Source organism: Austrofundulus limnaeus, unplaced genomic scaffold (assembly GCF_001266775.1).
Source record: "Austrofundulus limnaeus strain Quisiro unplaced genomic scaffold, Austrofundulus_limnaeus-1.0 Scaffold232, whole genome shotgun sequence".
NCBI lineage: Eukaryota > Metazoa > Chordata > Actinopteri > Cyprinodontiformes > Rivulidae > Austrofundulus > Austrofundulus limnaeus.
Genome location: NW_013952634.1, coordinates 726,071 through 740,478, shown reverse-complemented (window position 1 = coordinate 740,478; position 14,408 = coordinate 726,071). Strand labels below are relative to the sequence as shown.

Sequence of the window (14,408 nt, the reverse complement as noted above, 5' to 3'; positions counted from 1 at the left end):
TACCCACTTTGATGCATTTTTCAAATTTCGCCTTGGGGCGGAGTTATCTTTTCACAGGGGGGTAAGATACACTTTAATGAAAGTTTTGTCTCCTTCAGTCTGAGGAGTTCCAGGTAAACTCAGCCTTCTACTACGTTCACACCGAATGCATTTTGAGCAGAAAAAAAGCACCCAACGCCTCCAGCTGGACGCACTATGTTCAGACCGGGAGACTAGACGTGCTTCTGAAGAGAGAGGAGCGTCTTGGTTTTTTTCTGGTCTGTCCTCGGCAGATGAAATAAAGATAAAATAAAGAAAATGGCTTTGATTTATTTAGTAAAGAGCAAACGAACGTTGCGCGCAGCAGATAATTAATTCACCAGATGATTTAGAGGCGATTTGTTTGGTTGGTTTCGCCACTCCAGAAGCTGCGAGCTGACAGCCTTTTTTTTGTCCCGAGCAGCTGACCCACATTGGTACTGATACATCCTGCCAGAAAATCCAATTGCAGACGGTCGATTTCAGCTAAAGATCTCCTGTCCGTCTGTTTCGGTTTAGTGGGCAACATTCAGGAAACTATCACGTGGAAAAATGAGTCTCTCTGATTGGTTGTCAAGACGCGTCGAGCGGCGAAAGTTCAGATTTTTTAACTCGGGCGTCGGCTGCTTTCAACGCACCTCATGCACGCGCATTCCTTGCGCGCCACGCCAAACGTACATGACGCGCCACACGACCCCTAGAAGCGCGTCCACCATAGACTTTGCATGTAAACGGGCTGCTCCTGCAGCTCAAAACGCGTTTGGTGTGAATCCACCATAATACTGCCTCCACATGGTGGACAAACGGGTTGGTCACAAGCAAAAGAGGACCAGCATTATTCTGCACTTTTGCAGAAAAAACACCATTTTATTATCTTCCTTATTTACTATATTGTAAAAATGCATGAGTTTTAGTCACTTTATAAATAAATCTGAAACAAGATACAGTAGATAAAAACAGAAAAATACGTCTTAACCTAATAGGACTAAAACAACTTCAGAGAACAATTTAACACATAAACTTACGTTTTTAATGAAAATTTGGAACTGTTTAAACAAAGATGAAAAAGTTGCACACTTTGAACAAAAAGTGGCAACATCTAACAGAGAAAACAAAGAACAAAGACTTTTACCAAACACTCAGGACTCTGGATGTGAGCTTTACACATTTAATTTTAAACTGGTATTTTATCAAGGGTCAGCCCTTTCCAGCTAAAAGACCTGGATCACAAATAAGACACAAGTTGCGGTTATGTAACCTGTTGGCTCTTATGGAGCTTTAACATTCACTCTTTTATCTGTTTCCAGCAACATTTCATGATGTGGAAAACGTGGGATAGTGGGAGTTTATTCTGGTGCGTTCTGTTCTATCTTTGATCTTCAACACTGTTGGTCCTTGGTTTCCATCTTGTAGAAAATTTTAAACCCAATGCTTTTCTTTGAAATTAAAATGCACGATTTGTTTTCTTACCTGCACTTTAGCGTTCACACACCCAGGTACTTGATATTTGAACTCATTGGCAGTGGAGTGAGACTTCGGCAGGAGGAATGGATAAGACAGTGAGCGATACTTTGGTTTCATGATCTGTGTGAGACAGACACAGAATTAATGTAAAGGGGAGAAATGGAAGAATCTGAACTAGAAAAATTAGGGGGAAAAGTTAAAGTTGCACAATCTATTATGACAAATATGGTCCTATTCACACCAGATAATCCAGTAGACTCTGATCAGGAACCAAAACTGCAAGATTTGTTTACATTTTCAGCTGGTTTGGCTCACATTCAAACTGCACTTTGTCAAACGAACTAAACCCTGTAAACGAGATGTTCTCCCCCTCGCCTGTAGTGGCGCTGCACCAAGAACCACTGAAGGAATCAACACGAAAAACTCAGAAGAAGACATGGAGCGCAACATCCTTCTTCACAAGATGTAAACAAACATAGAGTGATGTCAGATTTTAGTGGTTGTAGTATTTATTTTTTGTTTTTTAGCGAAAGTGCCTAACAAATGGTCTTCAACAATAGGCACAGCGTGAGATGAGGCGGATCAGCGGAGAATATTGTTTTCACACAAGGAGGCTGAGACGGCTTTATGTGAGGCAGCGTTCACCGAGAAGTAGCGCATCCAACCTCACAGCAGTGATGTTCCCTAAGGGTGTATTCACAGCAGCCCCGTTTAGTCCACTTAAAAGGCACAGTGTGTATGATTTGTTGTTTTCAGCGACATCTAGTGTTTGAGTGGTTGAATCATCCTCCCTGGTCCTCCCCCCACCCCCACCCCCCGCTTCCAAACACAAAGGAGTTGCTACGGTGTCTCTCAGGTGTCAAAAACCTTTGATAATTCCAACCGCGATGTCTACCAGCAGCTTCAGGGCTAGTGATGTTTCCAGTGGTAAGATTATGAGCTTTAATAAGTAAAATTATCCCAGCTACAATGACAGACAACAAATATTACATTTATAGTATTACAACTAAAACCGTTTTTGACGCCGCCATCGCAGTTTGTCCTTCATGAGCCTTCGTAGACAAGATGGCGGTGCAAGATGGCGGCTGCCTGTAGTGCCGACCCGCGACCATGGAGATACAGCTTTTTATAAGGTAAAAATAATAGAACAAGGTCTTTGTCTGCAATGATTAGTCATGTTTTTTTATTATTGTCATTTAGTGATTATCTCAATTTCGGCTAAAAGAATTGACAAAATCCTACACACTGTGCCTTTAATTGAGCTCTAGTTCAACTGTCTAGAAAGTCTGGCTCATTTGGGGAGGTGTGAATGCGTAATTCTGAAATTAACTCTGATTCGGACCAAAAAAGTGAATTCTGGTCCGCCTGCAAACTTGGGTCTCGGTTTGGTTGAAGTGAACTCTTGGTGTGGTTCGATTGCATCTGTGAACACCAAGTGGACCGGAGTTACTCATATCTTGTAAATACTCACTCGATGTCTGTATAAAACGAATATTGCTGCTGTGAAGTTGGATGCGCTCCTCCTACTCTGTGAATGCTGCCAAATGAAGCCGTCTTCGTCTTGTGTAGAAAAACAGTATTCTCTGCTGTTCCGCCTCATCTTCCTTTCAGGCTGTGCCCATTGTTAAAGACTATTTATTAGGCACATTTGCCAAAAAAACAAAAAATAAATCCTATAACTGCTAAAATCTTAAGTTATTCCATGTTTGTTTACATTTTGTGAAGAAGGAAGTTATGCTCCATGTCTTCTTCTGAAGTTTTCATGTTGATTCCTTCAGTGGGTCTTGAAGCAGCGCCACCACAGGTGAGGTAGGGAACAGCTTGTTCACAAGGTTTGTTTGACAAAGTGCAGTGTGAATGTGAACCAAACCAGCTGAAAATGTAAGCAAATCTTACAATTTTGGTCCCCAATCAAACCGAGTCTACCGGACTATCAGGTATGAATACAACCTACACTGCAAAACATGTCCACCTAACCAAGTTTTAAAACCTTATATCCAGCCAAAAAGTATTTTTGATCTTGTTTTGAGACTGATTTACTAAACAAGAACTGATTGTGTAAGAATAGTAATCTTGTTTTCAGAATGTGTAAGATTATTTGTCTTGTTAGCCTGAAAATTTGACTCAAATTAAGTCAAAAAATTCTGCCAGTGGAGTAAGAAAATTTTACTTGGTAAGATTCTTAAAATACTTGATTTGACTCAGTTGTTTCTTATTTCAAGAATAATCAAGCGCCTCTAGTGTTTAGACATGGAACTGCAGTTCCATGTCTAAACACTAGAGGCGCTATAGAGCCTAATAGAAAAGTCCAGCATGAATCAAGCTGATAGAAATACTTGATTTGACTCAGTTGTTTCTTATTTCAAGAATCTTACCAAGTAAAATTTTCTTACTCCACTGGCAGAATTTTTGACTTAATTTGAGTCAAATTTTCAGGCTAACAAGACAAATAATCTTACACATTCTGAAAACAAGATTATTATTCTTACACAATCAGTTCTTGTTTAGTAAATCAGTCTCAAAACAAGATCAAAAAGACTTTTTGGCTGAATATAAGGTTTTAAAACTTGGTAAGAAAGACAGTTTTTGCAGTGTAAGTTGCTCAGGGAGCCACAGTTACCTAAAGCCAACCGATCAGTGAACATCTGTGGGAAACACTGAATTATGTAAAAGAACAAGTATTATCATATTTTGTTTATTTTGCTGCACTGAATCAGAATTTTTAAATTGATGTAAAATCTATTTTCAAATTAAAGAAAGTAAATAACTTTTAAAAATTCTCTTTTAATTTTAAGAATTAACTGTTGGGCCAGACAGAAGTCACCGATGGGCCATATGTGGCCTGTATGCCACCAGTTGAAGAGCTCTTATCAAGACTTCAGTCAAAAATTCCTTAAGACTGAGTGAAGTCATTGTATCTTTTTCCACCCCTTTTAAATAACTAAGCCACCATCTCCCTCATTAGTTAATATCAGTTTGCTATGGTTTGTAGTTCCTATAAACTGACAAAGAAAATAGTCAATGATTTTCTAAATGTTTAGCTTTTCAAGCCAGATAAGATAATCGTTATGTTCTTATCTTGATTTCTATCCATGCATGTTCAGTGTGTGTGCGTGCGTGCGAGCGTGAGTAAAATATTGTGCCTTGGTAAAATTCCATCGCTGAATGAAGTGCCTCGCCACGTCCCGGGCTCCTCGTCCATGAACCACTGAGGCAATGTCGTGCCAAGGCATCCTGGGAGTGGTGTATCTGTCGATAAAGTCTGCAAAAAAGGAGCAGGAGATTAGTCGATGAACCAGGAATGTGAAAATATGGCAGAGCGTAGAGGAGACGTTGCAGAGTAATAAAAATTTCAGATAGACATAATAAATTAAAAGGAGACTTAGGAGCTGCTGTTCCGAGCAAACAAATGGAGGAAAAATAGTGGCGTTATTGCTATAAGTAGGATCAGTTAAACTGGAAAAAAGCACAGCAATAAATAAACATTCTTGGGTGCATGAATATATTTGTGTACCAGACCATCAAAAGGTTTCTCCAGCTGGATCCAGTCCTTGTAGACAAAGTTGCAGTAGTCTTTGCCGTGCCAGAAACGGGTGTTTCCCTGTAACTCCCCAACGCCAGTCTTAAGGCTCTGACCAGAAGTACTCCCTGCACATATTCACACAGGAACAATGTACAGTAAAGGTTATAGGAAAAGTCTTATTTTTTAAATATATCTTATAAAGCCACAATTCTGAAAAAATGGAACACTGTGTAAAATGAAGATAGAAAACTGATTACAGTAATTTGCAAATCTCTGTTCTGTTTTATTCACAACACAGCAAACATTCGTTTCTGAGAAACAGCAATGTTGTTCTTGTGTCGGTTTGTCCCGGGGAATGTTTAATCATGCAATAATGTCAGAAACCATCACTAAAAACATTGTTGTGTCTGATTACTGACTCCTTTACAGACCATTTCAATCAATATTTGTGTGTTGATGTTTTTAATATTTCTCACAGGTAAAGGATCAATGAGGACAATTCATTTTGTGGACAACAAAAGCCTACAAAAGCAATGGTTATATGTGAAATTCTTTTTTTTAAATAGATTTTAATTTTTTTTTACATTTTGTTAAACGTTGGGAAGGTTTGCAAATATCTAAATGAACCATTTTCATTTTATATGTTGATTATACTTGTTAAAACAGATTGAAAAAGTTTCATACTGAAAAAATACTTAGAACTACTGTATCTTTAAAACATTTGAAAACTTTGACACAGGTCAATTTGACCTGCAACATAATAGGAGGGTTACACCAAGAAATTGTAGCGTTTTCAGGAAAAAAAAATAGGTAGGTTTGAAATTTCAGGGCAACAACACGTCTCAGACTAATTGGTTCAGGGAAACATTTCTCTCTGTGAAGCTTTCCTTCTTCTTTTAACAACAGTCTGTAAATGTCCAGGATCTGAGAAAACTGGTTGTTGGAGTATTTGGAGGAAATTTTGTCCCATTCTTTTCTAATGTAGGATTCCAGCTGGTCAACAGTCCTGACTCTTTGCTGGGTTTTTTCTTTAAGTGATGAAATGAATGTTGTATCTTGGTGTGAGGTCTGAACTGCAGGAAAGCCAGTTCTGTACCCAGACTCTTCTAACATGAAGCCATGCTGCTGTAATGAATTCACTGTTTAGAGAGGGCCTGAAAACATCTAGTATTGCCTTTCAGTTTTGTCCTTTGCACTCGGAAAATCTTCTTGAAATCATTGGATGATATAAACTGATAATAAAATGATACAATATTCAAAGTTTTCCCAAATTTTGTCGAGAAACATCGGGCCTCATGCAAGAACATGTTCGTATTCTTATCCTAAATTTCTCTTACTTTTGTTCGTACGAAGGGTTCGTACGAACATGTCACGTCAGATTCAACAAACTCTTCTATCTTCAGGAAAAGTGTGTAAATGAGCTGCGTAAATTCCACCTGTTTGTATCCAGCTGCTCGTGCACGCGAGAGGAGATTAGCATAATTACCACCCCAAAAACACCATATAAGGCTATGTTTCCTGCCTCAGATATCAGGAAGTGTCCATTCATGAAAATGACAGTGAAAATTAAAAAGAAAAACTTTACGAGTTCAGAGATTGAAGTCCGTCTGTCAGAGAGCCAGAAAAGAAAATCTGTCATTTTTAGCAGGTCAGCTGTGGAATAAAAAGAGCTGCTAAAAGTATAAACAACTGTGTTAAATCATTTTCATTTATTCAGAAGACACACCGTCGCGCACCGTATGTCCCCCCCCCCTCCCCAGCGCGGTCTCAAGTGGTCTCCGATGCGGTTCTGAAATAAGCATTTTAAAATGTTTTCAAAATAAGTCTGGCACTTTGGAGAAAATCAAGGACTCGCTGGAGGGATTATGTATCCTCTCTGGCCTGGGAACGTCTCGGTGTCCCCCAGGACGAGCTGGAAGGTGTGGCTGGGGAGAGGGGGGTCTCTCTGCTGCTGCCCCCGCGACCTGATCCCGGAAAACGGACCAACTGACAATTTATATTGTTAGTCTAAATTGTTACATTTAAAATTATAACTCTAATTCAAACAGAATAGCCTGTTGTCAAGATAATCATGGAGTGTGATTTACTTTCAACTCAAAATATCTTCAAACTAACAAAATATAAAGTTATTAGKGARGAAAACCCGTCTGGATAACAGCAGACTGACTGCTSGTAAAATATACGACAGGTCTGGACCACTCGTGAATTTTGTTTGTATCTGAAAAAATCTTAGAATACGAAAACATTGGTGAATGYCACAAATTCTCCTAAATCACTCGTCCGCACAACTTAAGAACAAATCTGTGCGTACGAACGGTTCTTGCATGAGGCCCATTGTTCTAAAATGACTTTTCACATACTGTTAAACCTCTGCCCATCTTTACCTCAGAGACTGAATCTCTCTAAAAGTACATTTCAGAACTCCATAACGCAATGTTCAAAACAATATTACGCTGCCTTCACCCACCTGCACTGTCCACACTGCTGACACTGTCAGTATGCTGCAGAGCGTGTTTATGCAGGTGTCTGTACAGACTGAAGCGAGCCATCCTGCTACGACCAACTCCTTTCAGTTTGGGTAACTCCACAGAGTCGGTGGGTGGCATCCCTCTTCCATTGCTCCGTGAGACGCCATCAACAGAAGACACTCCCTTATCGGACGGAGAGTTGGTGGAGCCAGCCTACGAAAAGATAGATACACTTTAGGTAGCACGCTTGATGAGAAAATTATTGCAGCAAATAGACTTTTTATTGACATACGGAGCCCCCGAGTGGACATGGGGGTATTTTTTCTTTTGTGTTACCTCACAACATTTATTAATTGTAAGGTTTTGTATTAACTGTACTGAAGGAACTTTTATTTTGAAACATGTAGTTACAGAAACTGTATGTGTAGCCACAAGTTAGGAAAGTTGACTGAGATATTGGGTGGCTGTGATATGTTTATGCCAAAGCTGAATTTAAGAATTAACTCCTGTATGATGATGCACATACAAATTTATTTCAAAATCAGAAACGCACAACAGTGATGAATAACTTTTGCAAGACAACGCAAAAGAAAAAAAAAATCCCCCATTGTCGACTCGGGGGCTCCGTACCAACAAAAATGTGAAAGCTGACGATAATATTATTAATTCTTCTGTATGTTTGTTTATCGACCTTGAGATGAAGCTTAAATATTTCCATCCCTAGTATAGATATTGAGCTAAAACACGGTGTGGTAGTTGCTGAGACTGATCCCAGACACATATTCTAAGCTTGAACAGATTGTAATTTTGCCATTAGCTACTGGAGTCAACTCTGCTCGCAAAATAAAGTTTAAGGACATTTTAGGGAAATAATCATTGGATGTACATCTGCAACTGAAAAACCTTCTGGAACCAACCCAATTTACAGTAATGTGGCCGTTACAACAAACTGTCTTTTAAAAACACTAAAATAGTAATGATTCAGTTGTTTGGATGAGGTGTACAGTAGCTAAGTGCATTTATTTTGTTACAGTAATTAAAATATTTTTTGAGGATTTGTCATTTTACCAAGTATTTTTTTAATTGTAACTTTTACTTTTATTGCGTTACATTCAAAACATAAAATGATACTTTTACTTCTTTACTTTAAAATTGAACATCTACAGCCAGAACTCATGGAAAGAGTTGTTTATGAACTCTAAAAAATTAAATGGTGAATTTATTTAACCAAATTACGTCAACTGCTTTCACTAAACTGAGTTGAGTAAATGTGAAGCAGTTTACACATTCTCTTTAAAAAGGAAATGTGCAAATTGCTCAATTTACTCAACTCGTTGTGGTGGAACCCGTTTGGTTAAGAAAATTTAACCCTTGATTTCTTAGAGTGTGTATAAAATTATTTTTACTTTTACTGTCCTTGGCTATTGTGAGCAGTCTTATGACTTTTACTTAAGTACGTTTCTTATCAGTGAGATTCCTTTTACCAAAGTTGTACTTTTACTTAGTTTTTTTTTTATTTTAAGTGCTTCACAGATCTCTGATTTTGACATAGTAAAAATATTGTACTATAACTAAATGTAGTAGCTGACAGTCATCGTTAATGCGTACTTCAAGCATTTGCAAATCTTCATGAGATCTCATAACATTTCAATAGCCTTTAATATCAATACTGTAATTCTACAGTTGAATAATACAAATAAAGCATTCCCACATAGCAGACAGGCATGGGCCAGATCTGGTGTGAGGCTGGCACTGCTGGCTCAGTAAATGGTTTGTCAATGGGACATGGACCAGGTCTGATAGCACTGTTTTTAAGATGGAATGCCACAACTGGGCTAGTTGTGGTTTAGTTTACGTGGTGCTGGACCCTACATGGACCACCTCTAGCAAACCGTTTCTGGGCCACCAAAGGGCCATCATTCTTTGTGGTATCTGAACTGTTAGTGCCTTTTGTAGGCCATAACTGGCCCAAACACATTGCGCAACGAGCGTTTCTTCTTTAAACTGACAAGTTGGAACGTTTTCATTTGGTGCCTGACCTGCTCAAAGGCCACAGAGCGGGTCACGCTGCCCACGTCTGTCAGCCGATGCTCTCTGTCGTCCCAGCGACCGTACGCCAGGTCGATCCCGCCCACAAAGGCCACGGATTGGTCAATAACCACAATCTTCTCATGATGGGCCCACAGGTAGACGGAGGACGAGACGTGGTCCGGATGACGCATCACCTGGATCATGCATGACCACACAGCACACATGTTAATAGCGACATGAACTTCCGACCATCACGAAGACCAACTCGTTATGATGTCACTGGTCACCTTGATGTTGGGGTGCAGGTGCAAAAGCGTCCTTTTGCTGTAGCCTGAGTTGATGCCCAGGGCGAGCTCCACTTCCTTGTACAGCATCACAAAGATCCGCACGCCTTGTTGCTGGGGTTAAAGAAAATGGGAATGATACATTTATTTAACACATATTTAGTTTGCTGACCGACGCCGAGCACGCTCCAGTATTTAACTGTTAAACATCCTGTGTCAAATATTATGCATTTATGCATTACAAAAATGACATATTTTATTGAAATAAAACAGTACCTTTCCACTTACAAAATATATGTTGTTTCTTAAAGAGTGCAAAAATTATAGATCTTATCCTGAGGGACACATTTTTTCCATAACACTGGCTATTAACTTCAGTGGAAGCACATGTAATTGTCCACCTCCAAATGGATCTCTTTTTTTATATCTGAATCTACTTTAATGTGGTGCGAACAGAAGAGTGCACCCACACAATATACAGTATACATCACAAAGAACAGCTCAGCCACAGAATGTTTGCTTTTACTTTAAGTTCACAAACAAAACCTTTTAGGATATAGTGCCGAATCCTTCAGTGTCTCTTATAACTTTGTGGGGTTTAAACACTTTTTACATTCACATATTTTCAGATAGAAACATCGTTCTAGCACTATATGGTCTTTGAGATAATGAACTATCATCAGATGATTCAGGTTTTTCATATTTGTCACCATTTTTGTAAAACTATACTATTTGTAAATTTTTGCTAGTTTTTGAATGATTTTGGATAATTTCTCTGTGAGAGATCATGGCAGAGACATTTCATTCCAATATTAAACCCAGAGTGAACAAACAACTCCTAAAACTAATACTCCTAATCTTTTACAATACATAGACATGTTCGAAGTCAAAACATGGCCATTTTTGTTGTCCGTCTTTGCTTCACGAGTTACAGTTTTTATCAAACCTCCCAAAAAGCAGAGTGTACACATCAGCTCCCACTGGGTCCCACATTAAGGCTGCTTGACCTTTTCTTTTAAAATGGGAATTGAATGTTATAACTTGTAACACGTCTTCCATAAAACACTGTAGAAACATGAAAACTAATAAGAGGTACCAGCAGACCCTCTTGTTGCTTCATGATTCAAAACATATTTTAATTCGCGTCTGTTTGTCTGAGGCTTACTGTTTGTGTGTTTTGCTTACTGTTCAGGCTTTGTGTCCTTTCCTCCTCACACCTGCCACCCAAATAAGATGGCAACCAAGTGGCATTTGCAAACAATAATAGACCATTTCATAGCCAGAAAGGTGCACACTCAAAGTGACCAGGTCACAGGTGATAATATATAAACGCTAAGGTTGCTTTAGAAACACCATTGGAAGTGAACAAACAGATAAATTTACACCCTAATACAGACCCGATGTATTTGCTTTAAACTGATTTGTGTTAAACTTTCTTTTAAAATCATGAACAAGATTTTCAAGTCTTTAAGCTATAAATCTGCTTTTTGAGCTTGTTTTTGGTAATTCTGTTGCCTCAGATCATATTTTATATGGTTATGTAGCTAAATGGGCAGAAGTCCCAACTAACTGCTGGATCTTTAGTAAAGTAGGTAGTGGGAAACAGATAAGAAGATTAAAATTCAAAATGAACATAACAACAATGAAAGCATTAAATATATGTTATTTTATGTTAATATATGTTATTGGTAAATTGCACAAAATTGTATAAATCAAAATAATGTTGAAAAAAGTTGTCTCAAGTTACAAAATTATAATTTTTACAAATAAAATCTTGAATTTGTGCTTTTATTTATAGGCTCCTTTCTCGTAAATGTCCTATGGTGCATCAACGCCTTAACATTTTACATCATCTGATATTTTCTCTGCCAGAATGTACAAAAAACATCAAACGAACTAAAAAAAAACTGATTGCATCTGTCAAATTTAATAGAGATATGGGTTTGTTTTTACCGTATAAACTTTGACCCTTTCTCACAATGTTGTGCAAGCAAAAAACTATGAAATGGTCCATTCCCTAAACTGACTCTGTGTGGTTAACAGATTGTGTTAACAGTTCTTTGTTTTCTGTTTAAAACCTTGGCAATAACTACTCCAGTAAGCCATGTCTGCCTATCAGCAAAATGTCTCACAAACCCCTTGACAAATTTTAATGAAACTTTAATTAACTTACAGGCTTGGGTATTCATATTAAAAAAACTGATTACCTTTTGGAGTAATTCCAATGGTGATCTCCACTCAGGCTATTTTTAAAACACTAGTCACGTGACTACGTATGTCTGCTTAACGTACAAACTCTGATAGTGACTCCATTGGTTTCAATAACAATGCAAGGTTTAGCTGTGTTTACACTTAAACAATTTTGTGAAAATAGCATCAAATTCCACAGGGAGGACCACAAAACATTGTGCTACAGTACTTGTAACAGTGACTCAGGATGCAGCCATCATCCTCACATGGAAGAAATATTTTTTGTCACTGTTGCCAAGCTAAGATGCAGGCAAACAAGGTGCACAAGATGCTCTACTGAGGTCTGTCACATATATGGTGATAAAATTGTATTTACACAAATTTTAAACATCACCATTAAGCTTATTTAAAGGATACAGAAGCAGTTGCATGAGTGACAAAAAATAAACACACACACTAGATTTGGACTGCCATGATTAGTTGACTAGTCGATGACTAATCGAGTATTAAAATTAGTGCTGGGCGGTATACCGTTTTGTACCGAAAACTGGTTTTTATTTTTGTTATATGACTTTTCTGAATACCGGTGTAAATAGCCTGAACTTGTGTGTAACTTTTCATCGCGGCTGCCAGTGAACTGTTTCTCTGGGGACATGTTTCCTCACAGCACCGCTAAGCGCATTAGCATGCTAACATTATTGTTGGAACAACTGGCGGTGGGTGATGTGTTTCAGCCGCTTATATGGTCTGATGTAAAAAAAATCACGTTTTCACCATCGCTGAATAGTAAACAACTCTTCAGTGAAGTGCACGGCTAGATTTAATGCGTTACATTATAATGGAGAAATTATTGCATGGAGACGCTACCGTGCTTCTATTGTGAAAAGCCCGGGAGGAAGTAGTTTTGTAGTGTAGCTAAGTTGACTGGTGTTTAAGGTGAGTCATCCTTTTAGGTTTTGTTAACATGCAACGATAGACCAGATAATGATTTTTTTCTCAACCCTTCATGATCGGACCTAAATGCATGATTACTGTCTACAACCAGGCAAAGATGAAAAGACGTACAAGAGGAGGGAAACAGTGATACAGAGGTACAGTAAAAGAAAAAAGTCAATAAGCAAAGTTTGTACATTTTATTATCAGTGGAGCTGTGAGGAAAAAAATACCCTCAAATACCGTGAAACCAGTGTAATTGTTGAAAATACCTTGATATAAAATTTGGGTCATACCCCCCCCCAGCTCTAATTAAAATAGTTGACGACTAATTCAATAGCCGATTAGTCCTTTTTTTGTTTGCTTGTTTGTTTTTTACTTAAGCTTTTTTCTACAAACTACTTTGACACCTTCCACTGCCTCATCTGCCTTTCTGTCCTTGACACACATGCACAGTAATGGTAACTGGGGTAGGCCGTGGACCTCACAAGACATTATACAGACAGGCTCTGGTATCATGGCTACCTGACAACAGAGCTCAAAGTGTGGGATCATTTTAAGAAAATGAAAGAGAAACCTGTGCAATGCAAAATTTGCAAGGCAGAACTTGCTTCCACTGCAGTTATTTTTAGTTAGCATACAGCTCAAATCTAACAATGGTTATATAATAGCAACTGCATGGTGGCACGATAAGCTCTATGTTTTATATTAATTAACGTATGATCCGATGAGTCGACAAATCGAAAAAAAATCGGTGATTAGTCAACTATAAAAATAATCGTTTGTGGCAGCCCTACACTAGATGTGGCAAGCTAAGCTAGAAGACACTGGTAAAAACACAAACCTTTTAAACAATTACATTCATTCTCCAAGACTGTCAAAGACCTCAACCTTCTAGCCAATGTTTCAGCTGAATTTTCCTGTATTTCCTAAAGTTTGATGTTTCGAAATTCACTTTAGAAATGTCTTTTTCTGTTATGTTATTACAATTGACGCTCCATATAATCCATATGACTTGTCTGATCATTTGAGAGAGCGGCAGATAGTGTACGTAAATGATATGAACTATGTCACAAGTGAAGATTGACATTCACTCACCAGAAAATCTTTTCGTAATTTTTTGAATCTTACTTACTGCTTTGCGTCTGAGGATGCAGTCTAGCCTCCACCTGTTGCCCTCGACCACAGGTCTCTTCAGAAAGATTTCTGGACTCAGCCTGTAAAACAAGAAATAGAAAGACAAAGGGATGAAATTTGAAAGGTCTAAACATAATGCTATTATTCACACCCTTTCATACAGCGGGTAAAATAAGTATTGAACACGTCACCATTTTTCTCAGTAAATATATTACTAGAGGTGCTAATGACATAAAATTTTCACCAGATGTTGGTAACAACCCAAGTGATCCATACATACAAAGAAAACAAACCATAAATGTCCAGAAATGAAGTTATTTGTAATAATGTGGAATGGCACAGGGAAAAAGTATTGAACAC

General features: G+C 38.2%; 1 protein-coding gene across 1 annotated transcript in view; it reads right to left on the bottom strand.

The window, feature by feature from the left end:
- The window catches only part of pld1a (phospholipase D1a), a gene marked incomplete at its 5' end in the record, with an annotated part of 54,466 nt that overhangs the window by 15,566 nt on the left and 24,492 nt on the right, over nucleotides 1-14,408 (bottom strand). The window contains 7 exon segments of the mRNA XM_014019820.1: nucleotides 1,489-1,602; nucleotides 4,626-4,744; nucleotides 5,002-5,130; nucleotides 7,473-7,686; nucleotides 9,513-9,698; nucleotides 9,792-9,902; nucleotides 14,047-14,128. Of these exon segments, the coding sequence (XP_013875274.1) occupies nucleotides 1,489-1,602; nucleotides 4,626-4,744; nucleotides 5,002-5,130; nucleotides 7,473-7,686; nucleotides 9,513-9,698; nucleotides 9,792-9,902; nucleotides 14,047-14,128 (955 nt within the window).